This window comes from Ischnura elegans, chromosome 7 (assembly GCF_921293095.1).
Source record: "Ischnura elegans chromosome 7, ioIscEleg1.1, whole genome shotgun sequence".
Classification (NCBI taxonomy): Eukaryota; Metazoa; Arthropoda; class Insecta; order Odonata; family Coenagrionidae; genus Ischnura; species Ischnura elegans.
In genome coordinates, this window is record NC_060252.1 from 8,967,228 (window position 1) to 8,993,712 (window position 26,485).

The window sequence follows — 26,485 nt, forward strand, 5'->3', positions numbered from 1 at the left end:
TAGAATAAGAAACCATTGTAAGAACATATATCGACACATCATCTCTCATGTCATATACTAGAATCTGAAGAAAAGTAGGACATAAAAACATTTTGAAGGGATTAATTTTTTGTATTAGCCCATATCCATTATGAGAGAATATGTTTCAAGTGAGCAAATGGTGGAAAATCGAATTTTTACTGTACTAGGGCAATGAGATTTATTCAGAAGGAATATGCAGGGGTAGGTGTGAGAAATACAGTCCAAAGTTTCTTGGTTTACTTTATGGAACCTCGATATTAGAAAATAAAATTCATTTTAATGATATTCGAACATAATCAATTTGACCATAATCGCCTCAATTCGCAATTAAACCATCTCTTCAATCTTATAATCCAAGGTAGCCCGCCCTAGTTCATTCCCGCCATTTTCACTTCACTCCTGACCGGTCTGAGAAGAAATTCTCATAGCGAACCTAGTGCCTATGGACCGGTGCTCCGGAGCACTTCTGTCTGTAGCATATGGTAGCGAATGTAGCGTATATTGGACCGCACCCTTAGAGAGCAATTCATTTTTGAACTGATTCATTTCAGTGAACAGTTTGTTTTAGCAGTTTGGTTCTTTTTGTGCCATCTCTACTGTGGAGGTATGTGAGCTAAATGGTACCACTACCCATAGGCAGTGCAGCCCTCACTTCCTCTATAGGGGAAATTTGTGCATGGTGGATGCACTCTGGTACAGTATGCACCAGGTATCCATTTTCCCTCGTGCCTATATTGTCAGTGAAAATTTTCAAGCAAAAATGTGAAGTTATGCACACCTACATATGTATAAAGGTTGTCGAACCCTGTCATTGGAGAATCATAGTTTGCCTTGTGTGCAATTAGATTTATGTGTGTGAGTCTCTCGGCTTACGTATGATGATTTTTACCATGACTGAAGCTGAGTCTTTTTTAGTATTAGTTAAGTTTAGTTCTTAAGTTAGCCACATGATGTATTGAGAAAAGAAAATGAAAGTGTAGAAACTTTTAAAAATAGGAATGGCCCTTGAATTCTTTGGTTGCATAAGTTTATTCAAACATATTCTCTGATTTTGTTAATACCCACTGATATTCGTCCTCAGTGACGAGTCATTTTTCACCAAAATTTGAGTTTTTTCACTCTATAAGGGTCTCTTTGTAGAGAGTCCTTGACCATTCCTCCAAGAGCCTCAGAAAATTTTACTCTCATGTCATTTTAAATTATACAGACATTTTAAAATTAATCTCTAATTTTCTCGGACTGTAATGACATCTTTTTTTTATGCAATGAGTGTTGGTGTACACATCATGAAATAATCAGTCAACATCTAGCTCTCCTTTTTAGTTTTGTAAAAGATTTTTGCCTTTTTTTATTCATTAGGTACTGAAATTAACTGCTGGAAGTATTAATTATGGAGGGAGAGTGACTGATAATTGGGATCAACGATGTATTAATACCATAATTGCGGATTACTACCATCCTGATGTATTAAATGAAGATCATGTATTTGTGGAAGATGGCTCATACCACCAGGTATAAAAACTTTCAATTTGCTTCTTTTTTGGCTGGAAAATCGGCTTCCTGCACTCCTATAGAAATGTATGTATGTACATATTTATTTCGAAAAATGCCTCTGAGGCATGGGCGGTGTGGAATGAAGACTTCTGGGCTGTGTTGAGAAATATCTTTATGCAAGCATTCTTGATCATTCAGGACTCAGCCCTGTGTGGCAGTATTGGCTGTTGGTTGTAAAAAATGTGGCTGCTGGCTATTGAAGGTGGTGGCTACTGCAGAGGTGGAATTTACATTGCTTTCATGGGAAACATATTTTTTCCTAGGAGAAAGTGGCTTCTAGTGCAGTGCCTCAAAAATGTGGCATGTGTCCACTGCTGGGATTTGGTAATCGTGGCAGCGCTTCCTTTCTTTTTCTTTCCCCTCTTAAGCCCCTCCCCAGGCGATCAGGCATATCAATTGAAGTACTGAGTCCTGCCCCTGGTGGTTGTAGCCTTCTAAGGGCCCGCCCTTGGTCATTATCCGCTGCTGGGTTTCGGTATCTACAGAAAATCATAGGGTTTCTCTTCCTCATAGGGAAATAATTCCTTTCTGTAGAAACAGCAAATCATGGTTTCACTAGTAGTTGCCCACGACATCCTAATGATGGCTTTGGGATTTCCTTATCCCCTCCCTTCCAACCCTATCCTCACCCTGAAGGCATTGGTGGGCTCCCCATTGTGGCGACACCTCTTTCCTTTTCCTTCCCCTCCAAACCCCTCCTCGGGATGACTAGGCATTTCTGTTATTTTACTGAGTCCCGGTCCTGGTGGTTGTAACCTTGTAAGGACCCACCCTGTGTCCTCATCCATTGCTGGGTTTTAGTGCTGCTAATTTATGGGTTATTGCTACCTATTAGTTAGTTTGTGGTTAATGTCAGATGCAGCCACTAGGGATCACCAACCATAGGGTGGCGCCAATTCCCTTTTTTTAAACTATAGTTATCTAACTCCATTATAAAGTGGTGTCCTGGAGGGGGGTTGTGTAAGACATAGAAATATGCATTTCATACCAAATTTATTACAAACATGTTTTCTTGGCAGTAATACATTAGTGGATAAAATCATCACTAGCCATAAAGGAGCTAATGAAAGGCAGATATAATTACATATTCTTACCAGAAAGTATACAAATATTGAAAGCTACTGCATGTATTGGAATATATACTTTTAGTTGATGTTGCAATGTCATGACCAAGTAAAGTTTCACTCAAATGAATTTCTCACGCGATAAAACATGATTCTCATAATATTTCATGGTGATTTTATTACTAAGGTCATTTTCATCTACAATCTCTCAACATATTTAATGTAATATTAAATATATAATGTCATAATTATTTAACATGAGATTTTAAGAATTCGATCGCAGATGCATTTTTGTTTCTGTGAATTCTTAAAATCTCATATTAGAATTATGTAAAAAATGGCTTTTTTAATTGTTCATTTCATGGAAAAATAATTTTTAGGACAAATTGCATAGGTATCTGACTGACTTGAAGAGGACCTAAACAAATAAATAAAATAAAATTTGCTACATTTGAATGGTTGGGAAAGAAATGCATATTTGAACTCATCCTTTGATCATACAATTTGGATAGGCATTATTTTAGATCCATTACTGCTTTTTGACTTTAAAAAAATCACCATACTCATATGTATATGATTTTTCCATACTATGCCATGTATAGTGCATGATCTGAGGTCCTTACCAAGATGACCAAATGTGTTCAATGCCTTTAGTTTATCTGGTAGATAGTATTTAGGGATTGTCATAAAGAAATATTACCTGTGATAAGGGTGACAATATCATGAAATTTATGATGATGGGTAATACAAGGTTATTGGAGAAAAATTCTAGTTACTATAGTTAACTGTAGATGTAGGTAATTAAATATATTCTGATAAAATTATTACTTTTGCAGCTTCCTGGTTCTTCTACCATTGATGAATATATGACATACATCCAACAATTGCCAATCAATGATGATCCTAGCCTTTTTAATTTGCACTCCAATGCTGACATAAGCTATGCCCAGAGTGAGACATTTAACCTATTGGACATTTTACTTAGTTTACAACCCAAAGTAGTGAGTACTTCAGAGGGACAATCAGAAGAGGATGCCACCACTCAAGTGGCTATTAGGATTTTGGAAATTGTGCCTGATCCTCTCCCATTGTACCAAATAATGGAGAAGTATGCTTTTTGCATTGAATATTTGCCATTCATAGTGATGTAATAGATTCTATTTGCCCTTTAAGATGTGTACATATTTGTATCTGCGTTACTATTTTTCTTTAGTTATGTAGGTCTATGCCAACCTACAAATTATATAGCATGGCGTAGTGTTTTGATGGCAAGTAGCCAAGGGGCCTTTTAGGGCTTTAGCCCCTCCCAAAATTTGTTGTGGCCCCTTGTGCAATACATCTGCTGTAGAGGTCACTTATAGCTCAGGGTCACTACTCCTCAAAACTCTGTTTTACGATTAAGTTACATTACATGTCTACCAGAAAATTACTTTGAAGAAACATTTCAGAAACTTAGCCCCAAAGTGAAAAATATTTGCAAAAAAACAAGTAGATTTTGAGAACACAAGCCTATGGAACCCAAGCCATATTTTTTATGTTAGTATTGGTAAAAACAATTGGTGACTATAAACTTCAGCATTGTGCAAACAAAATCTATTGCTTACTAGATAACACAGTGAACTTCGTATCACCTTTGTATCTATCTATAATTGTCAAAATCAATTACAGTTAGTTCTTCTCGCCAAAACTCAAAAATGGCTTAAACGATTTAGCTAATTAAGGTTATAAAATATTTTTGGAAGTCAAAAAATTTGATGTCCCGCCTTTCAACCACGTCATGGAGTATCTAATCATTGTAATACAAATAATTATGTTAACAAGTAAGTATCTACGTACAATTTTTTCGGTCACTACCGTTTGTGACCTATCACTCTTAAATGCAATTATTAAGTAAAACTTTCTTAAAATTCATATGAATATAATATCTTCATCTACATTTAATGCAACACAATTACAAAACAGTTTATAAATTTATCTGATAATCTATAATTTTTTAATTCTTTGTGGAGTGTAAATATTCAAAGACTACGAAGTCATGTGAAAAAAGTGTTGGCTAAATAGTGCTAACAATCATTTCCCATTCCAGAAACTAATGAGCATAATGATCAGTAGTCCAGGAAATGAAGCTCATAGAAGTGCAAAACCTTGCAATTTTTTCAAACTGAATCGATTTGCACAAAAATTTGGGATTAGACTAATTATACCCCCTACTTCAAAATCTATATTATGCCGAAGGGCGCTTTTTATTTTTTAGGGGTGAAAACTACCCCTAAAAACTGAAACTTAAAAAATTATTTTTTAATGCTATAAAAGAAATGTAAAAAAGAATTTTCAAACAGAATCGAGTTGCATAAAAATTTGTGATTATACTAATCATACCTCCTTTAAATATTTTTTTCAAACCGAATCGATTCGCATAAATATTTGGGATTAGACTAATCATACCCCCTTCTTCAAAATCTATATTATGCCAAAGGGCACCTTTTATTTTGGGTGCGAAAAGCCTAAGCATTCAGTCTGATGTTCATTACTAATCCCACTACCTCTCAGGTTATTTTTGAGGGGGGGGGGGAATGTTTTCCGCTCACAATAGAAAAATGTCTAGAACCAGCACTGGTTGTCCACAGTAGAAGATGCAACTTTTGAAGGAGGCAATAGAGGGTGTGGATGGAGAGAGAACTAAGGGAGGAGAGGATGTTGAAAACTCTGTAAGAGAATGTTTGAAAAGATGGAGGGAAAGAACACTGGATTCAAGAATAGAATGAAATGGAATAGGGCATACCTATTGCAAATTAAAGGGGAAAATTCAATTTGGGAAGGGGAGGTAGCTGGGTTTGGTAGGTAAAATATTCCATGTGAACCTACCTTAGCACATAAAATACATTAAATTATAAAACAATAGTTAACTAATACCCACATAGCATGAAATATCTCAGAGACATTACGATGCCATATGCATGTAGATGCCTGTAAGTGTATTCATTTGCCTATTATTCTCTTCAGTTGCTTAAATTATTTGTAAATTTTTTTATTCATAAATATTCAAGGGGTATAAAAATGAATGAACAATTTAAGAAACTGAAGCTCACAAAATACCTAAATAATAGGCAAATTGAAACAAATGAATATTTTCGTGGGACAAATGTTACCGCTGAGATACTTCTCTGAGACATCTATACATGCATCTTAGATATTTACGTCTCACAAATACCTAATTGCTACCATGTGGGATGTTGAGAAAATTTGGCATCACAAATACGAGTATTATTGCACTTAAATACCCAATATATTCAAAGCTATAATACCAAATAAAAAAAACAGGGAATAAAATAATGACACAGTTACTTGTAAACAATTATATGTTGATTATTTATCTACTGCCTGTACGTAATTAAAAGTAAGTTCTTTGCAGGTATCCAGTAAGATATGAGGAGTGTTTCAACTCTGTCTTGGTGCAGGAAGTATTGAGGTTCAACAGACTTATTAAAATTATCAACTCTTCATTAAATGATTTGATAAGAGCTCTGAAAGGACTTGTGGTAATGTCAGAAATCCTTGAAGATATGGCGCTAAGTCTGTCAAAAAATTATATCCCGTCATTGTGGGCATCTAAGGCATATCCCTCCCTGAAACCGCTGGGTACGTACCGAATTAAAATTAAATTTTCCCATGGTTCCCAGAAGTAAAGCTAAAGAAATGAAAGAAGGTAATAAACAGTGGAACCTCGTTAAAGCGAGTACGGGCTATAGCGACACCCCCGCTATTACGAGAGATAGCCGATGCACCGTCAATTGACCCTGTAATAAGAGTGTTAAAAAATTCGTTTTTGCGAGACCCTTTCGGTGTTGGCTCTCGCCATAGCGAGGGTTTCACCGCCGGAAGACTTTCATGAAGACTCCTTAACCCTTTCGAGACCGCGGAGTTTTCGTCTTAGCTTGACTGCTGTACCGAGCCCCAAGAGACTCTTCTTTCTCGTGGTATGGAGCACTTTTGGAGGGCATTCGTTAAGAAGGGTCTCGCTGAACCTTTTTCGACCCCTCCACGGTGGGACTCCGCATTATCTCCGACTCCGAGAGTAGTTGTGCTCCCTCCTTTCCGGGTTTACGACCATACCTGCGGCATTGGTTCGAGGTCAACTTATGTATTGCTTATATGTATTTAGCAAATGGATAATTGTTGCTTGCACGTAAATTACAGACATAGAATATAATTCCTCATTTTTATCTGAGCATTGTCAAATTTTAAACGAAGTTCTAAGGCCATTATCAAAGCATTTAACGCAGCAACAATTTCCATGTTGATGTTTATACATAACTCGAGATTTAAGTTAATATTTGTCGTAGAATTTCGTTTAAAAATTCTAAACGCTGCTCAAAAGACAAACAATTCAATTCTTAGTTTATATTTCTTGAGAAATGAACAAATATTTATTTCGAAAATTGACTCTATAAACAATTGTATGACCGCTGTCTCTTACCGCTGAGAGGGGTTATAAAAGACGAAGGGTCCGGGTACCTGCTCCCGGATTCGGAGGGTTAATCCTAAACCCCGAAGCGTTGGGTCCCGAGACAAAGGCGACCTAAACCCACGACCGCCCTGAAAGGGGGAGAGCTAGAAAACGTATTTTTCGGGTTTCGTTATCTTGACCGGGAAAATCTCACACGTACATATACGCCCGTGGTCTCCCGGGTCAGGAAACGTCCACACGTATATATACGTGTACGGTAGGGAAAAGGTTAACCTCTGTAATTGCTAGCGATCTGTTAGAAATGAAGTTAATGGAGTGCTCAGTCTCAAATTTATGTGGTAAACTGTCGTTCAATAAATATAATGATGACGAAACAATGCTTTGCATGATTTTTATTCAGTGCGGCGCTTATAAATTGTTTGAATAGTTAGTCGTTATTTGAGTAAGGAAATTTATTGATGCAAAAAAACATCGCCTTTCGTCTGGATTTATGCTTACGTTTATCGGATAGATGTTTATCTGTCGCCGCACCACTCCTGGGGCGGAATTCTGTACACGGATACCGACGATCGTCGGTGTCGGTAGCTACCGACGATCGTCGGTAGCACCGATAGAAATGTGATTCACAAAACGCCGCTACCGACAGATTGTCGGTGCAACCGACAAATTCGTGACGTATTGCTTTTGTCGGTACGAAAGTGGCACCCGCACGCGAGGCTAGGCGCCTCGACCAATCATATTTCTCCTTTCTTTGCATTAAACAAATGAGGCTCCGAAAACGCCATCTGTTATTCGTCAGCCCGCGAAGAAGTTAAAAAGAGTTGATCAATGCTTTGTGAGATACTTACGATGTTTAATCACTCTGCGAACACAATTTCTTACTCCCGTTGTTGCGATGTGGCTTGTATTCCGAGATTTTGCTGTATTTACTATCGGATTTTTTCTAGCCCAAGTAAAAAAGCCTTTATATTCAAGGATTCAACGGTCGTTGATAGAAGAACACCGGCAACATTTGGTGCTCAATGTATTGGAATTTTCAAGTATAATTGTCTTGAAGAGGACTTTGTCTGCTACATAATTGTTCACCTACGCTTATTATAATTGTATTCTTGGGATTAGCAGTGACGAAATTATTTTTATTAGTATTGTAACAATGTAGCTTCATCTTGAGCCACGGCTTGTTTAAATCGTTTGCCTCATTGTTCGCCGTAAGTCCTATACTTCCACAAGGGTAATTCTTTAATTAGAAAACATTTTTGTCGCTTGAATTAACATTTTGGGCTATTTAAAATAGATTCGTTGAGAAAAACATCGAGATTCCGCGGATGTCACGGAAGGTATCATCGCGTCAAGTGTTGTGATTGTGAACTTGAGTGACATACTTTACGCTATCTATTTGGAAGTGTTAACTTTTGCATTTTGATACCATTTGTGTGTTATTTCAAACTTTGCGTTGATATGACTTTGACTAAATATGCTTGATCAGTGTTAATTTGTGATATACCGTTGAAAGTATGAAGGTTTTCTCGTGTTGAAATGAAATTTTTGTAGTTTTATGATGAATAATTCATTAAATGTTTCCTTGTTTCGTGCAATCATTCTTTTTATTTGCCCCTTTCTACCGATGGTATACACGGTACGTACCTACTCACAATCAGTGCTCTTAAGTAATAATGAAAATCTATCTTGAAGTCCCGTACGGTGTTTGGTTAGTATGGTGAAGTAAATTCAGGAGTAATTTTACGGGAAGTTTTGTGCACCGGTAACGACGTCAAAGAGTGAGAGGAGTTAAGTGATGCCATTTATATTCTTCTAAAATATAGTAGCAATATGCTTTTTCTATTTCGTCGTTGCTGTCTGATGCTCTCAAGAGTACTTACGAAGGTAGGAGAGTTATTTTCATTATAAACCCCATTCTCAGATGCTCACATAGGGTATTGAAGTTAATATGAAAGTGAACGAAATGTCCACGTATATATTTCATTGAAAGTGCATCAATAGGCATTCGTTTTTATTGAAAATATAAATTAATTTCGGATCCAAACTTTACGAATCAACAATAGATACCTATCGTGTCTTGTTGTGAGTAATTTAAAAGCAAAGCAATACGTTACATACTTAAAATTACGGAATATTTATAATGTAAAATACCTTACGCTATTGGAACGCATAATGTAATATACGTGTAACATTGGTAAAGTTAAATACTGCTCCCACTATGTAAATTTTACGTTTCAAGTGTTTAATCAATCATTTTTATTATAAATAACATACAATTAGAGCGCTTCCACGGATCTAGCGTCGTAGATTATGATTTAAAATCGTCAGCTTAGGCCGAAAAGTGTAAACAAAAGTCCGCCATGTTGCTAAAAATTTGTCGGTAGGTCCTACCGAGCGTTTTGAAATCGTCGGTATGTACCGACGGGTTTACCGACAACTGTCGGTGGGATAACGACAATCGTCGGTAAAACGTGTCTCCTGAATCGCTCGTACCGAGACTTATCGGTAGGACCGGCTTACCGACACCGACAATCGTCGGTACGGTGTACAGAATTCCGCCCCTGTTCCTGTATATCTGTTCGCAATTGGCTATTATTTGCTCCACCTCCGGTAAAGCGACAATTCGCTATAGCGAGTGTTTATTAGTGCACCGTGGGGTGTCGTTATATCGAGGTTTCACTGTAACCCATTAATCCCTTATTTGGGGACTCATTTTTCCAATTCTTATAAAATCAGTTTCACAATATTCAAATACATCAGGAACCTGATACTGAGCTTAGAGCGTAGGTGATGAATGTTGTCAGATATGTTTGGCCCAGCAAAAACTATCTGGCTGGATAAAAAAAATGCTTTCTGATAAAATATATCGGGCGAGAACAAAATTTTCTGGCCCCAATATTTTTTTCATATTTATTGTACCATTATTAGAAATCAGTAATGTCATTTATCAATATTAAACAATTACCATAATTCAGAATTGAATTTTTAATATTGCCCAGGCTATCCCAAGAATTCTCTTTCTGTGTTCTAGTCTGTCACATATCTAAACAAAATTTTAATAGGAGACGGTTGCAGGTATAGGAGTAAATTGGAGTGTGCTATGTATATTTATGCACCCAAATACCTGCATCAATGGCACTACTAATACATGGTGGGTCAATGTGCATTAGTGATGTATACTTTCCCCTTAGCAGTAACCAACTTCTATACTAAATTTAGGCATTTATGATCAATGATATTCAACCAAGTACATATAATAACTGGGGGATTGTACAGCTGCATAAGTATTTATTTAAAAAAACACATGGGCCCAGTTTACTTGGTCTGGAAAATATCTCTAACCAGACGCTTATTTAAATGCTGAAATTTATTTAAAGTGCTCTTCTATTACCAAAGATTAAAAAAATTATTTTTAAACCCACTTATTTATTCAAACAAAAAACAAGAAAATAAACAACCCTGCCATGGCCTAAGGTCTCTCATTTGAATCCCAAATACATATTCTGGTCCTATAAGAACAATGAATGAATTAAGTTAGCAAATCCCCAACTGTAGCCTATGCATGCTTGCAAGATATCATGTGGATTTAAAATCATGATAGGAAAGAAGAAGTACCTATAGGAGAGAATTTAAGTAAGCTTCTGATCAGAGATATTTTCCAGACAGTAAACTGGGCCCATGTGTTGTTTTAAACAAATTATTCTACTCAAGGATAAATTAGAACAGAATTTAAGAGTTATAATTAACATCTTAGATAATACAGAGAGCCATCTGGGTATTACTATTGTTTTTACTTAAATCTAGATTTTTGACTTTGAAATTACTTTATGTTCACAATGTATCCCTTTATTTCACAGTTAAATTTTCATTTACCAAAACTTTCAGGAGCATGGGTGTCTGATCTTAAAAAAAGGATAGAGTTTTTACAGAAATGGGTTGATGAAGGGATTCCAACAAGTTTCTGGATATCAGGATTCTTTTTCCCTCAAGCTTTTTTGACAGGAACTCTCCAGAACTATGCCAGAAAATATGTTGTATCTATTGATACGCTGACATTTTCATTTGAGGTATGAACATTAAAATCAATTACATATTGATCTTGCATCCAAGTGCTATTGTATCACCAAAGATAAAAAAATCGTTTTAAAATCAACATATTTATTAAAACTTAAAAGGAAAAAATAAACCACCCTGCCATGGCCTAAGGTCCCTCTTTCGAATATAACAGATTAAACAGTTTTTTCATAACCAAAACATGGTGAGCTTTCCCTTTACATTTGACCCTGGAGGGATGTAAATTCATTGTCATATATTTGTATTTGATTTTTTAGTGGAAGCATTATGATGAATGCCTACAGAGAAAGATTTCAGATGCTAGAATTGATAAAAACTATATTTTTGGTTTTGAGGATGTAGTCTTCATGTAAAATTTAAACATGGGACCTTTGGCCAAATCAGAGTGGTTTATTTTCTTCTTTTTAGTTTGAATAAAAATGTGAGCTTTTAAATAATTTTGTTGCATTATTTTTTTCTAATAAGTTAAAAAAAACATGGTTTTTCAGATTAATTTCTTAACCTTTTATAATATTATTATTCAATTTTATTTTATAAAATTTATTCCTCTAAGGCTACCAATAACTTCCACACAAAGATGTGAAAACTAGCGAACTCTTAACCTTTTCCCTACTAAAGACGTGAATATGCGTCTGAACATTTCATGACCCGGGAGACGAAACCCATATATTTTCGTTGGAGATTTTCCTACGCAGGTGAATGAATGCCAAATATATACGTTTCCTCCCCCTTGTATGATGGTCGCGGGTGTGCGATGTTTTTTTTTCAGGACCCAACACTGCAGGGCTTAGGCTTTACCCTCAAAATCCAGGTGCAGGTACCTGGACCCCTCTTCTTATATAACCCCTCTAAGCGGTAAGGGACCGTCATACAAATACATAATTATCCAGTCATTTTGGGAAATATATATTTTTTCCTTTCTCAAAAAACATAAACTAATAATTGAATTACTTGTTTTAAGCAGTGTTTACAATTTTTAAATGAAGTTCTATGATAAACACAAAACTTTCGATTTCAGTATAAACATGGAAATTGTTGCTGCATTAAATTCATTACTATTGGCGGTAGAGCTTCGTTCAAAATTTGACAATTCTTAGAATAAAATGAGGAATTCAATTCGAAGTCTGCAATTTACGTTCAAGCAACAATTATCCATATAGCTCATTCATATAAACAAAGCTTGATTGACGCGAACCAATGCCGCTGGTAGGGTTGTAAACCCCGAAAGGAGGGAGCCCAACTACCCTCGGAGTCAAAGGTAATGCAGGAGTCCCCGCTAAGAATGGTCGAAAGAGGTGGGTGCTGAGAGTGTGTGATTATCCATGGCACCGTTCTTCACAAATTTCCTGCAAAAATGCTCTGTGCAGAGGGGACGGAAGAATCTCTCGGGGCTCAGTATAGCAGTCACACACACACACACAAGGCGAGAACTTCACCGTCTCGAAAGGGTTAAATTATGGACGATGGGAAAAGACAAATTATTAAAAAAACCATCAAACTGTATGAGGAAAAAGTACAAACCCAGCCAGTATCCAAAACTGGAATCTTCTGATCTGTAGTATGATTTATCTACTGAAAATTGTGGGGTTTCCTCCCAGGGAAATCTTTCGTTTGAGTAGAAACAGCAAAGCATAGTTTCGCTAATAGTGGGCCCTGCTGCCTCAAAGATGGTGTGGGTTTTTCTCCACCCCTCCCTTCCATCCCTATTGCCCCCCTGGAGGCGTCGTCAGGCTCCCATCACAGCAGTGCCTCCCATTCGTTTTTCCTTCCCCTCTCTAGGTGCAAGGGTGAACAGCAAAGGCATGAAGACTCTGCCCTCAAGAGATCCGCCCAGGGTCCTCGCTTCACCTGTAGTCAGATGTGTTATCTCTTGCAACACATGGCACCTTATTTCGTTATGAAGAATTTAATTGATGGAATTTATGCTGCATCTGAGCAATTAATTCAAATGTTAGTAATAGAAGATGGTGGCTCATACTGCCTCTGAAGAACTAAAAATAGCATAAGAATGGACTACCATCTGGTTTTGATCTGTACTGAAAGTTGATTTCTAATCACGAATGGGGGTTAAATTTGAGTTTCAAGATTTTGCCTGGATGACAAACAAACAGGCAAGAATGTGTCCCCCTGGGCCATGGGGTCGCATTGAATGCACTCCTCTGACAATTTTTCCAACCAGCATCCATGCTTGCAGTCCTTTCCCAAAAATGAAGCGGTAGTTTTGAGTTTACTGAATAATTAGTGATTTTTTAAAATGAAATAACCATGGACAAAAATTCCATGCACAAAAAATCATTTCTCTTGACTGAGATTCGGGCTTGAATTTCCTGAATTTGCACCAGGTGCTCGGTGGAAGTTCCACACTTTAATGAATATGATGCATTTTACCAATGCCAATTAATGATTCCTTCACAGATTTTAGACGAAAAGCCTAAGAAGAGGCCAAGTGATGGCTGCACTGTATACGGAATGTTCCTGGAGGGTGCTCGCTGGAGTGCCAAAGATCACTTACTTCAAGAGTCACATCCTAAGGAATTGTATACTGGTGAAAATATTTATTATATTGACTCACATGTTCATAAATTCACACCCATTTTCATAAGGAAACTTAGAACATACTACATTACTCATAAAAGACCTTTCTTAACTGTTACCAAATACACGAGAGCTAGGATGAGCTAAAAGGTTTAAATGAAGTCAGCAGTTATGCTTATTTCATTATTGCATTGTAGTACAGACCTATGACACGGCCTTAAGGATACACAGGACTCGAGGACCTCAAATCCGGAATCCAGAAACCCGTAAAACCAGAAATCCGCAACGTTTGAAAATTCCTCTGCGTAGTGTTTTGACTTGCCACCTCATGGCACCACTCTCTGAGCCTTGCTCATGGACGAGTAAGAACTTAACGCACACTAACAACCGAGGCAGGGACACGCAGGGATCTCAAATATTGAGCACAAGAGCCTGAACGCATTTATAAATTAATTAATAAACAAAATATAGAGCATTTGCACAGATTTTCTGTCCATCTAAAGAGAGTATCAATAGGTATCGCAACGCCTGCTAGCGAAAGCTATTGAGCATGAAGAAAAAGATGTATTTATTGCTCGTTCTATCACTATCCATCGGTTACGTACTTTCATTGTGAGGTGTACTGTGAATATTTTGCAATTTATGAATGACGCAAAATTCTCAAAAAAGTGTACCACTTTTTCCACGACCAGAAACCCTTTTGTCCCAAGGTTTCTGGTCGAGGTCCTCAACTGTGTATTTCTTTTCAAGATGCAGTATGCACGAAGGTTTTATCATGAAAACTTGAAACAGAGATTCTACTTCATTCTGGCTAGTTTTTCGTCAAAAGATAAATAAAAAACAATGCAAAATAATAAGGAAAACAAGTGAGTTGTAAAGAAACTACAATAAGGAAACAATTAACTAGCATTATGAGTTGGGTTTGAAAGGCTCTAGAGACTAAAATGTGGCTACTCTCTCAGCTCAGATGTCATTGAGAATAGGGGGTCTTTCTTATGATGCGTAGAATATCAGTTTGAACTCTTAATATTCTCAGAGTACAACAGAAAGGATAAAATAAAAGAGATGCTTTGCTTAACCTAGAGGCATAGATTTGTTTAGGATTTTTTCACGTGGATTTCACACGTGCTATTAACACTTTCACTTAGTCACCCTTACTGGGCTCAGACTGCAGTGCAACCAACCAGTGGGTCACATGCAGGCTTATCTTCTAGCTACTGCCTAGAGGTGGTGCCACATTTGTGAAATTTCCACTGATGGGAATGGGTCGAGGGAAAGCGTAGGAACATGGGACAGCCATCTTTCGGGCCCACTGTAACTGGGGTCAATGTTAGAGAACCTTCCATTGCAGTGCCTAAACAATGTTGCATTTGCAGCTAATTTCTCGGCTTTCGCAACCCCTGGCGACTGAGGATCATATTTTTTTTTAACTTTAACTGTAATTAAATCCTTTCTGAAGAGATGCAAGGGAGTGGGGTTGTGTGACACTCAGAATGCACGGGTTTTCTCTGATCAAGAGTAGTGTATGGCCACCATTTTGCTTGGCACCTATCAGCCTGGCAAGAACTGGGGGTGACACTTAACTTCCAGCCACCTCACATAGGTTAACATGTATAGCATAGAGATACTGAGTTTTATCTCTCTCTTTCAGCATACCTTTTGCTAAATGCCGACAACCGCAAAATGAAGAAAAATAGTAAATTTGCTGTAACATACTGACTGTCCACTAGAATAGAGAATGATGAATTTTTTTTATCACTAATGACCGTAGGAATCCAAAATTGATTTTATGCCATTGGCTGAATGAATTTGAAGTCATTAAAACGATCAGAGTCATAGAGTGATGGCGAATAACTTAGGTACCAAAATTCATTTATATAAATTTAAGTTTTTCCTGGATATACACAATTACTTATACCACTTATTTTTTTAAAGTAATTGTGTATATCCAGGAAAAGCTTATAATGGAATACCACAAAGTAAACCAAGAGTTATTGAATTTTACGTAAATTTAATCTTCTAATGTTAACATTTTCCAAAATGTAAATAGTAAGTACTCAAATTTACTCATTGTTTTCTGAGTACAAATTGAAGCTTAACAAAGTTTTCATCATTCTCATGCATTAACCTCATGAATTTTTCAATAAGTTTCATATTATACCACTAGTTACTTTTTAAAATAGAAACAAATATTCAAATTGTACTTCAAATCATAGCTGTATCAGTGTCTAATTTTTGGTGCATAAATATCCATGAAAATAATGTGATTTTTTCAGTAGCATAAAACCATAATTGTGACCTTACCGAGGTATTTGTTGCTTATTTGCTCTTTTCATGCATATGTATCTACCTATCAGAAATATTACTCGACTTTCTATTTAAAAATGCATTTGATATATTTGAAATACAATCCCAGTGTGAGTAAATTCATTTTGTCATTATGTAAGAACTCATCAAATCGAAGTCATTAAAATCTTACCCTACTTATGTCAGAGAAGTGGAACTACGATTATCCAAACCCAATGGCAAAAGCTACATTGTTCCCAGTTGAAGGGGATAATACACTGTACACGAACTTCATAAAGAATTACTTTAATCCTTTTACTGCCAGCAGGCCAATATACATCAGCCTAACTTATTTTATTTCATAAATGCGGCCATCTCATAACCCATTTATGTTCCGAAGATCTAAATGTATCTTTAGCATTGGTAAAAATGTAATGCATTTAATAGAGTTTAAGTACTTCCAGTAATTTAAAATATTAAGTCTTGCAAATTCTGGAAAATAGCCTTGGCAGTCCTTGCATATCCTACCTGAAATGGGCTGGCAGTGGAAGGATTAATTAACACGGTTGATTACTGGTAACAAATGACTCGCCCATATCTCAACAGTTCTGTGATTATCCGCGAATACTGAAACCGGTAATTTATTTTCACAAATGACAGATATGCCTGTGGTTTGGCTGTTACCTGAAGCAAATCGGGAACCTCCTGCATCAGGTGTCTACACCTGTCCTGTTTACAAAACATTAACCAGAGCTGGGACTTTGTCCACAACCGGCCATTCAACAAATTATGTGGTAACCATTGAGATACCGACAGACAAGGACAATCGCCATTGGACTAAGAGAGGAGTCGCACTCATATGTGCCCTTGATTACTAATTGTTATTTTTAATCAGCGTATTATTAATGGTAACTGATTGTGTTGCAAATGATGAAAAATAAAAGAAGGTTACAGAGGCTTGTGTTTATTTGCAACAAACATAGCATGACACACTCATTTTTTTGTGGTATATATTTTTTAAATAGCAACTAAGATTTTATATTGGAAGGTAATATTAATTTACCATCCACAACATTTCTTGGATCTTCCAGCACACAAGCCAAAACTTCTGGGACAGAAATAACAGTACCAGTTACAATTCTAAAAAAGTCAACACTGCTACTGTCAGGCACTTGATAGTACATCAAAAGTCTTTTACTAATATATTCCCCACATACAGACACATTACCAACTTCTACATAGGACTGTAAATGAGAGGAATACATCTGAAAGCTTGCTTTCAGACTTTCCCAAGAGGCTAGCTTCTCTGCCGGTTGATAAATGACTCGAAAATGAAAACCGAATTCCTGGTATGCTGAAATAAGGAATGCCAGAACACGATCTATAAAGGCATTTTCTGTGGCGACACAATTAGGTAAACCAACGAAGAGCTGGACAGCAGAAGCCTGACAAGAGTTTAAAAGGCTACCTTTGGTTTGAATAGGAGAAGGTTTATACTGACGACCATGAGCGAATAATTTAATGGGCAGAGGGTGAGTTCCTATTTGTTTAGAAAAGTAACTGCAGAATGGCCCTAATGAGGAACCACCGACTAAATGTAATCGATTAGGACTATTTTTCTCGCTAACATCTGAAGAATCAGCTTCTAAAATAAATGTGGAGAACGGGTCTTCATGATCAAGTCCATTTCCTTCAACCACTATACTTTTAACAAAATCAGGATTTGAGAACTGTACAAAATTTTCATCCTTAAGTCTATCAACAAAAAACTTAATTGATTTCCTCTCAAATTCAACTGCCTCATTTTTCAAATAACAACATAGAGGTCCAATGCACTTCAGCACACCTATACTACTTCCTATGTCAATATGACTTAACTCCTGAACCCTCCCAGTTGACTCCATGAACCTATATATCTCTTCTTCAACGCTGTCGGGAGTACGATCATGCAAAACATTTGGAATTGATAGGCACTTGGGAACTACTTTTCCCTCAATATCCCAGAGTGCCGCGGTCACAACCTTATATTCATGTCGTAATTTTTGAGATAGTAACATTAACTTTTCCACTTCACTGCGGGCCACTTGGTCATCACTTTTCTGTAGCTCCTTAATTGATTTCGTTATTTCTGAGCGCCTTTGGTCAATTTTATTCCTAGTCATTCGAATGCCTTCCTGGAAATCCCACATCCTCTTCAAAGAATGCACATTCACAGGTATGCCCCTAAGCTGCACATTTCTCTCTAATTGGGATATATTTTGAAATTTTGTATCAAAATCTAGCACAGGGGATAGGAATGCGTAATTATTTTTCGCTTGATCTCCCGTCATAAATAATGCAGAGCTTAAATAACGTCTTTGTGTAACATAATAAATCTTAACAGAACGCCTGGTTTTAGTTCTTACTAACGCGGAGGAAATGGTACGAAGGGCCATTTCGATCCTGCTTTCTTGACAATATCACAAACAAATCAACAAACCCGGAATCAGTCCGAAAGCACGTCTTTTTTCTCCATCTCAATTGCGTCCATAGCCGAGACAATACCACCAGTTGGCTGGGTCTCTACTCTCCTCCTCTTAATGGGTTCATAATTTCCTTTCCCTGCTGCTCTTTCCGATTCTTCTATGCTGTAGGGTTCTAGTTCTAACGCTTTCAAGCGTCTTTTATGAACTTTAGTTTTAAAATGGTCTTGTAATGCATGATCATCGATGAAGTAACGCCTGAAATGAACACACATTTAGCCAAGCGCCAGTAGATAAAAGTGAAGGATCGAGAAATATCATTCACGGCTCTACTTACGCGCAATGAAGACAATAAAACTGAGCTCCTCCAGGTTTATCTAAATCTACTACTTGATTTAATAACTTTTCAGCATTCTGTGGTTTCATATCCTCATCAATCTGAAGAGAAAACAATTGGTCAGTTAACAAAATAAATATTCTTTGTCCCATAAATAAAGATTCGTCTGCTATTTAAGGTTACGCACCTCATCCAAATCTTTCCTTCTTCTTTTCGTTCTCCATTGTTTCTTCAAGTGCGTATCTCCATCATGATACTTCTTCCTTCTATAAGGCATGATTTTTAGGAGAATAATTCTTAATTTCCACGTGTGTGTTAGGAACTATTTTTAAAATGGGTAGTTGATAGCTAACGCCACCTACCTTGAATCTTAATGGCCGAATCACCCGGTTTTTGGAGAAATCATACACCAATGCTCTAGCCGTTTCTAAGTTTTTATCACTCAATTACTGACCTTCATATTTCCATGGAAATATTATGATGAGGAGAATCGTAGATGCAAATTCAAAATATTTAGGCTCCGCCTTATGCTCTAATCATGGATCGGCATAATAGTTAAAATTGCGCTCACGAGATAACGCACGGCTGGCGCCATTTTGAAGACCGTCGTCGACGTGCGTTGTGATATTCTGGTGAATACATGCATAGTGAAATTTAGTTCCTGCTGAGGCCTCCAATGGAGTCTAAATATTACGTGGAAAAAGTGCTGTGCTCTCAAAAGTTTTAAAATGCAAACTTTGACCCTGGATTATTCATCATCTTTTGCGCATTACCAAGTGGAGAGTGAAGTGCAACGTTGAGCAAACACGGGGGTTCGGAAAACGAGACAGCCTCCCTACTTGTGCGGGAGTCGAACAATACCCTTCGTCGGTTGGGTCCAACTGGTATCTTACTTTGGTGAATCTGCTCCTCCCGATGTCCGCGTCGTGCGTATCGAACATCTCAATGGATAAAAACATCATTGAAACACGTGTTGTGATCTAATTTGTTAATTTTTGTGCTACTATGGCCAAAATTCTCGACAAGGACCCAGTCACTTACCAAAGGGAACGTGATGGTTTTCTACGAGAACTACGGCAGTTCCACGATACCCGAGGGTGAGTATCAGTTGTTTATATTCTGATTTTAGTCAAATTTTAACCTTATTAAGACTATTGAAGTAACTTTTCAATCGTCTAATTAATTTTTTATTCTCTTCCGTAGGACTCCATTCCGTAGAATACCAAAAATTAATGGACATGAAGTAGACCTCTATCTGCTTTACGTTCTAGTCACCGAACAAGGAGGTTGGGAAAAGGTAAGGAAAAAATATCAATAATTTCATATTTTATTTGATTTAAAGTATTATACTGCTTATTCTGTTTTGGTGAGTCAAGGGTTAATAGTGCCGGGTTGCCTAAGGGTCACCGGTCTCGGGTATCATTTAAGATTTTCTGGTTTGTTTACGCGCTCCAAAGCTTCTTGTTTAGGTGCATCTAGTCGCGACTTAGTGACTTTGTGGTTTGAATTTATAAGTGGAATTGATTGTTTTTCTCGCTTTTTCTCTATACCTAGTTCTTACTCTGCCCACACAAGGAACGGCGGCTTAGTAGTCGTGTAACATTCATACTTGTTGTATATCGCCATGTACCTGGTCATAATGTCACCATTTTTTTAAAATTTTAACTTCTTTTATATCCCTTTTTAGCTCAATCCAGGAAAATAAGTTTAATTCCCTTTACATCGTATTTCGTGTTTTACATTTCTTGTTTTAAATTGTCCCCGGGTTCGGTTTTTCATTAACTTTTGTACTTATTGTGTGCTTGGAGAGCAATCGGTTTTACGGTGATAGTGAACATCAAGTCTCAGGCACAGAAGTGGCGAAAGAAATTTCTCTAGTATTACTTACGCGTTTTTGTTAGCCAAATTGTTATATTTATTTAAATACAATGCCCAATTGATTTTCCGTTGCTTTTAGTATCTGTAGTTTAGTCCTTCATCTCCAGAAATAGAGTTGTAATTCATTTAAAGCGACGATGCTGACTTTTTTTTTGGAGATGTATATGAATTCATGATATTGATTCAGCATTTTTCATCGATGACTGATTTGAACAATATTCTGGTGCTGTATTTCTTGACCTTAATTCTTTCTTTAATTGTCATTGATAGCATGAACATAATTGTACTGTTTTCTTTCCAAACTTAGGAGAGGAGTAGTGGTTAACATGATTTTTGATAGTGGTATTAGGTGGCATTCATTGTAGCGTCATTCTTCTATATCCTTTCAGACTAGACATAAGTTGGTGGTATGTAATAATTTAGAGAATACAGCCCATAGGAATTTCAGAACGCGTCAACGGCCGACTAAATTAATCATGCAGTGATTGACCAAATATTTAGTAATTTAGTTCTTTATTTTCATCTCTATGGTTTCGAGGCACCTAAGGTGGTAGACATTGCATATATGCAAACCCTAGGATTGCCAATGGGTCTGAGGTTTAAGTTTATGCTCCGGAGGACGTGGTATTGATGCATATTATGGCGCAGCGAGGAATTGGTGATAGAAAGCGTATTTTTGCCGGTGATTCGAGCAAGGTCAGGGTCCTGCCGCGCTCAGACTCCTTCAATCTAACTACCGGCGAACTCCCCTGCACACGTGTTTTTCCTCCACCCCCACTGCCCAGCCAGCCGATCTCCTCCCCCTCTCACTCTCCCGCCTTATTCCACAACCAACTATTCCCCCCTCCCCTTCCCTCCCTTCACATCTCCTTGCCGCGATCTAAGGCCTCTTTGCCACTGCGGATTTCCGGCATCCGTACTCCTAATTCGCTAGCACCCCAATTTCATCTCGTTTACGGGATTACCGATTACCTGACAGTCAGAATTGGGAAGGTTATCTTCTCGGGTTACAATCCTAGGATTGGTCCTCAACAGCCATCCACTTCATCCGGTATTGGGCCAATCTTATCACTTCTTTGTTGGGTTGGCGTCCGAGGTCCTTGTTCCCACTGTCCCATCAAGTTTAGTCTTGGTCTGCCCTTATGGTTTTTTCCTTAGTCAGCGCCTTACTGTATGGTTTTGACCAAGCTTTCATGTCGGAATGCATCTCCAATCCTGGTGTTCTTCTCTTATCCGGCATTTTTATTAGAGGCGGTCTTTCCCGTATTCTTTCCAACACCTCCCCTTTTGCCTATTTCCTCTCAGTGTATTTTCAATATATTCCTGTAACACCAGTACTCACATGTCTATATTCTTTCCTTTTCTATCTTGACATGTGTCCAGGTCTCTCTACCGTAGAAAACAGGACACTCCATACGTAAGTCCTCATTAGCAATTTAATTATCCCTAAATCAATGTTGCCGGCGGTGAATAATTCTTTTGGCCTGGTTGATTCGGCTTCTTATTTACTTCTTAACTTATCTTAACCTTAGGTAATAGCTGCCTGGGAAGGTGTTACGTAGGGTTCACGTGACAGGGAAAATTTATCTTTTTATATAATTTTTATTTATTCTTAGGTGTCCCAGGTTGACGTGATAGTTAATATTTACCTCAAAGGGTTACTTCGTAGGGTATGCAGAAGGGAATGGTGTTAGTGGATGAGTTAAAGAATTTATTCTTAGGCAGGAGGATATTGTCTCATCGAGATTTCGAAGTTATGCGATTGCTTTTGGACTACAACTTCATCAATCATCATGCTAGCGCATCCAGGTCAGAAGTTATTGTTTAGACGGGGAAGAATCGTTTTCCAGTGGAAGGAATTGGGAGAAACGAGCATAATGGCTCGTGTTTCTGTCTTTTGGAAGACTTCACATGACTACATCGGCCGAAATTCCGGAGAGGAATATTTCATTCTTTTCACGAATGATATCAGGTAAACGATACGAAACTACACTCGTTTAAAACGCCTAATTCCGCGTTTTCCTTAATATGTATCCCCACTGTCCTTCCTTTTGCGGTTGTTGCCATCACAGTGGGCGACACGTTCCTAAGATTATACTCGGTGTCACCAGTTGATGACAGTTAAATTTGCATTGAAATATTTGAGGATTCTTTTTGAAGTTGCTATTTGGGAGAGTTCTTGCGATGGATTTAGCTGTTTTATTTGACTTTCTACTCATCGCTGAATTCATGTCATTTTTATGTTTTTTGGAACTTGGGAGGTTTAAGTTGCATGCATTAAGTAATATCCCGTGAAAATGGGCCGAAGAATATGGTAATGTATTAATATGGCATGCATACTGCAACTGGAGGCACCTGCTACCAACATTATATATGATCTCTAGATTCTTGGAGTAATTGGATCCACATTCCTCCTTATTATTATTTTAAGTTAAGCAGAGCATTACATGTACCATTGGCAGTTTATAGTCTCCAATATGTTGCTGCAAAGCCGCTGGTCTCTCTATATCTCAAGTTAATAGTACAATTCAGTGTCGAATCCAAAAAATATGCTTATTTCACTTGACCTTTGAATTTTATATTTTAGAATCTTTTTGGGTATCTGCTTAAAGGTATTAACGTAGTGCTTACTTACATTATGTAAACCCTTTATCATAATTCTCAGTCTTTCCTTGGCATCCGGAATCGCTAGCTTAGCGAATAGTGGCTCATCTTTGGATTTTTGAAAGGTTGCAGAATAAAAATGTTCTGTATTTTCGTCGCGGAAGGCCCAAGAAAGTTTCGCTTATGTGAAAGTTTAATTGCAATAAATTTCCATTTATACTAATGTGTTGTATGGATCCCATTACATATATATTCTACGTTCTTGCATCGCAGCAAGTTATCCTGAAATATAATTATTTTTTTCCTCTCTTCAGTCAAGTGATTTTTCTGAGGTCTATAAAGACCTCACTGAAATTACTGAGTTACTGTTAATAAATTTTGATATTTGAGTTGTATTAAAAAAGCTTTAAATGAAATGGTTCAAACTCAGCTATATATATCATATATACATACTATATATATCAGTGCTTTAGTTGGTACTTCATTTTTTGTCCATTATTTTGTTGAAAGCGAAAGAAAAAGAAAGAAATTTTGAAAGAATAGCGTTAGGGCGTGTAGGCACAAGCTTCTGCCGTTTGTATCCAATTTGCCTTTGGAAAAATATCTACAGGTAAGATTCTTAAAATGTTTCATTTCCTTTGAACTCCTATTCAAGTTTCCGGAAAAACTTGTTGTTAAGTATGCATGTACATCATATCTTGCATAGCCACCTCTAGGGAGTGTGAGCCTGGGGATTGGGGGGGCCCAAACCGGGGATCTTTCTCCGGGAAATTTTATAAGTAGTGAGTTTTAAGATTTTTAAGCATTTTAGAAGAGTCATATGATCAACGTTAGAACACTGAGAACTCCAATCTCGATATCTGGGGGTCTATTCTCTAACTCGAAGCGCGGTAGCTTTCTGGTGGAAAGATGCTTAATTAAGCTACTTGCTACCACTTGTATTCTCTAACGCTGAAGCTCCGGCGAAGGGAGCTTGCAGAAGCTACCGGTAGCTTATTAGGCTCCAACCCTTATTCTCTATGGGATTTGAAGCTACTTCCGTAGCTTCAAACTAGCTACCACGGTAGCTTCGCGAAGCGCGCCCTCGAACCCCGCGCTTCAGCTAGCTACCATCAAAATACATAGGGAATTCCCATAGGGCCTTGGGAATTCCTATGAACCGCCGTGAACCAAGTGGCGCGTGTCGCTAATCTTTTGTTCTATCCCATCAGTCTTTCTTGACACGGCTAGCGATTGAGTGGTAAACAAGAAATGTGTTGACTATTTTTGTTGTTTTGCGTAATTATTTTCTTCAATGAGGTCGGGAATGCTGCGTAAATTATTTGAAGCCTTCAATTATTGTATTCTTAACAAAGTAGTGGGCATGAGTGACAAATTTCGTGACTAAACATATATGTTTCGGAGTGAACTATCGATCGCGTTAACTAGTTGATTTCATTATTTGGAGAAGAAAAATGTTGCTTTCAATCATTTTATATCACGTGAAATCTTATTTTGCATGAAGTCATTACTAGTGAGAAGAAAAACCCCGAAAACAGTGATTATTATTGATGTTGCGAGAGACTGTTGTAGTGACGGTACTAATTGATGCGTTGAAATCATTACCAATGCCAATGTATCCACTGCACTAAGATGGATGTCTTATTTTTGCAAGTGTTTATACATTTATGATTAACTTTACCGTGCATTATTAGCAACGATCTTTGTTGTGAAGTGATTGTGTGAAGAGGGTTTAGTGTTACATAGATGTAGACCGGAGAGAGGTGGATGTATTATTGTGTTATAATGCAATGTAAGGTGTTTCATGATAGTTATTAATAAATTTTTTGCTCTTCCAATGAATAAATGTGTTCATGATATCATTCTGCTTTCATTTGTGTGTCTTTGGCCGTATATACGCATTTAATTTCAGTGCCGGTAGTTAAGTTGGTGTATTTGTTTTGAATTTTGAGAAAGTGTAGCCATGGATATTCCAGAAGCCCACGGAGGAAGTCATCACAAAAACAATAATATAATATGACTTTAATATTGGGAGAAGGAACTACGTTTAATAGGTTGTTTTTTCATAATGATGGTCAAGTTCTAATGAATCGCCCTCGCTTGCAATAGTGCAAGCTTGGCGGTTGGCATATAATACTTATTCATAAAACCATTTAAATATTAATTTAGCCGTCGTGAGAACGGCACGACAGTAGAGTTTTGTGTAAATATCGTTTGAAGCATATTGTGAGCCTAAAATGATTGCTTAGGCCAATCTGAGTGAAATGACGTAACTTACAAACATAATTTTTTCCACCTTCCCATTAACTTTGTTGAAGATATTCCCGAAATAATATACATTTATCGTATGCACATGTTATTGCGATATTCTCTCGCAGTGCAAGAAGGAACAATCTCTGCACAGAAACAGTTGGTCATCAAAATTTTTGCATCAAACAGGCAAAAGCATAAGGAGCGCTGAGTGTAAAGTTCTCGGGAATTAGAACGACAATGTGATAGCATTGGTTTAATGTGTTGATAGTTTACTAACATTTTCTCTTCATTATATTTACATAGCCTGCATGATTATCAATCGTGACATAAACTGCTGCATCGATCGAAACTATTGAATTGATATAAAAGCCGCTTAGCCAAATATAATTATTTCTACGTATTTCTATTATTATTCGTATTTCTATTATTATGAAAGCTGAAGGCACTCAGCATTTCGTAATTTACAAACCACATTAATTTCAACTAGAAGAAAAAGTCAGCCGAGAACGACTACATTATGATTTTCCCGCAGGTTACGAAATGAAACGAGCGATTTCATTGGTTCTAAAAGTAAAAACTGAGTTCGCACGAAATATTTCTCATACCCCATATCCGGTCTGAGAAAGCTACCAGAAATTCTCGGTCTGAGAAAGCTACTCCCTGTTAGAGAATAAGGTTGGTAGCCAATTCTGGTAGCTAGTTCGAAGCTACCACGACGGGAGCTTCGAGTTAGAGAATAGACCCCCTGGACACTCCGGGGAAAATCGACAAGCCTGACACTTTTTTCCTCACACCCATAACGAATTATTGAGGGGGCCCTCAAGCCCCATGGAGTCGGCGCCACTGCCTGGGGATGAAAAACCGCCAACACGCAAAAGGTACGTCACATGCGAACTACATGGCTATAAAAGCTCAATAAAAAAGTAAGACACATACATTAGTGCATGTG

General features: G+C 37.4%; 4 protein-coding genes across 7 annotated transcripts in view; 2 read left to right on the forward strand and 2 right to left on the reverse strand.

Moving 5' to 3' along the window:
- The window catches only part of LOC124161960 (dynein axonemal heavy chain 1-like), a 347,859-nt gene extending 330,901 nt beyond the window's left edge, over positions 1–16,958 (forward strand). The window contains exons 34-39 of the mRNA XM_046538240.1: positions 1,381–1,533; positions 3,476–3,747; positions 6,052–6,278; positions 10,993–11,174; positions 13,597–13,726; positions 16,663–16,958. Coding sequence (XP_046394196.1) covers positions 1,381–1,533; positions 3,476–3,747; positions 6,052–6,278; positions 10,993–11,174; positions 13,597–13,726; positions 16,663–16,880 — 1,182 coding nt within the window. The 3' untranslated portion in view covers positions 16,881–16,958. The remainder of the gene's footprint in view (positions 1–1,380; positions 1,534–3,475; positions 3,748–6,051; positions 6,279–10,992; positions 11,175–13,596; positions 13,727–16,662) is intronic.
- Positions 16,951–18,437, reverse strand: LOC124161961 (serine--tRNA synthetase-like protein Slimp). Its single transcript, XM_046538241.1, has one exon. It carries the CDS (start codon positions 18,435–18,437, stop codon positions 17,031–17,033), a length of 1,407 nt encoding a protein of 468 aa, XP_046394197.1. The 3' UTR covers positions 16,951–17,030.
- LOC124161962 (zinc finger protein 593 homolog) lies at positions 18,324–19,148 on the reverse strand. Its single transcript, XM_046538242.1, has 3 exons — positions 18,989–19,148; positions 18,802–18,902; positions 18,324–18,722 (listed from the first exon to the last, which is right to left on the reverse strand). Exons 1-3 carry the CDS (start codon positions 19,076–19,078, stop codon positions 18,488–18,490), a joined length of 426 nt encoding a protein of 141 aa, XP_046394198.1. The 5' UTR covers positions 19,079–19,148; the 3' UTR covers positions 18,324–18,487.
- Positions 19,149–19,164: 16 nt separating this feature from the next.
- The window catches only part of LOC124161958 (AT-rich interactive domain-containing protein 2), a 151,121-nt gene continuing 143,800 nt past the window's right edge, over positions 19,165–26,485 (forward strand). For all 4 annotated transcript variants that reach the window (XM_046538235.1, XM_046538236.1, XM_046538237.1 and 1 more), the window contains exons 1-2: positions 19,165–19,898; positions 20,005–20,098. In XM_046538235.1, coding sequence (XP_046394191.1) covers positions 19,807–19,898; positions 20,005–20,098 — 186 coding nt within the window. In that variant the 5' untranslated portion in view covers positions 19,165–19,806. The remainder of the gene's footprint in view (positions 19,899–20,004; positions 20,099–26,485) is intronic.

What these genes read in the sequence shown, in the direction of transcription:
- LOC124161961 (XM_046538241.1), bottom strand. Translation starts at nt 18,437, where the DNA reads ATGGCCCTTCGTACCATTTCCTCCGCGTTAGTAAGAACTAAAACCAGG.
- LOC124161962 (XM_046538242.1), bottom strand. Translation starts at nt 19,078, where the DNA reads ATGCCTTATAGAAGGAAGAAGTATCATGATGGAGATACGCACTTGAAG. An exon ending in GAAGGAAAGATTTGGATGAG is followed by an intron (nt 18,903 to 18,988) that starts GTGCGTAACCTT and finishes TTTTCTCTTCAG; the next exon opens with ATTGATGAGGATATGAAACC. An exon ending in TTTTATTGTCTTCATTGCGC is followed by an intron (nt 18,723 to 18,801) that starts GTAAGTAGAGCC and finishes TGTTCATTTCAG; the next exon opens with GCGTTACTTCATCGATGATC.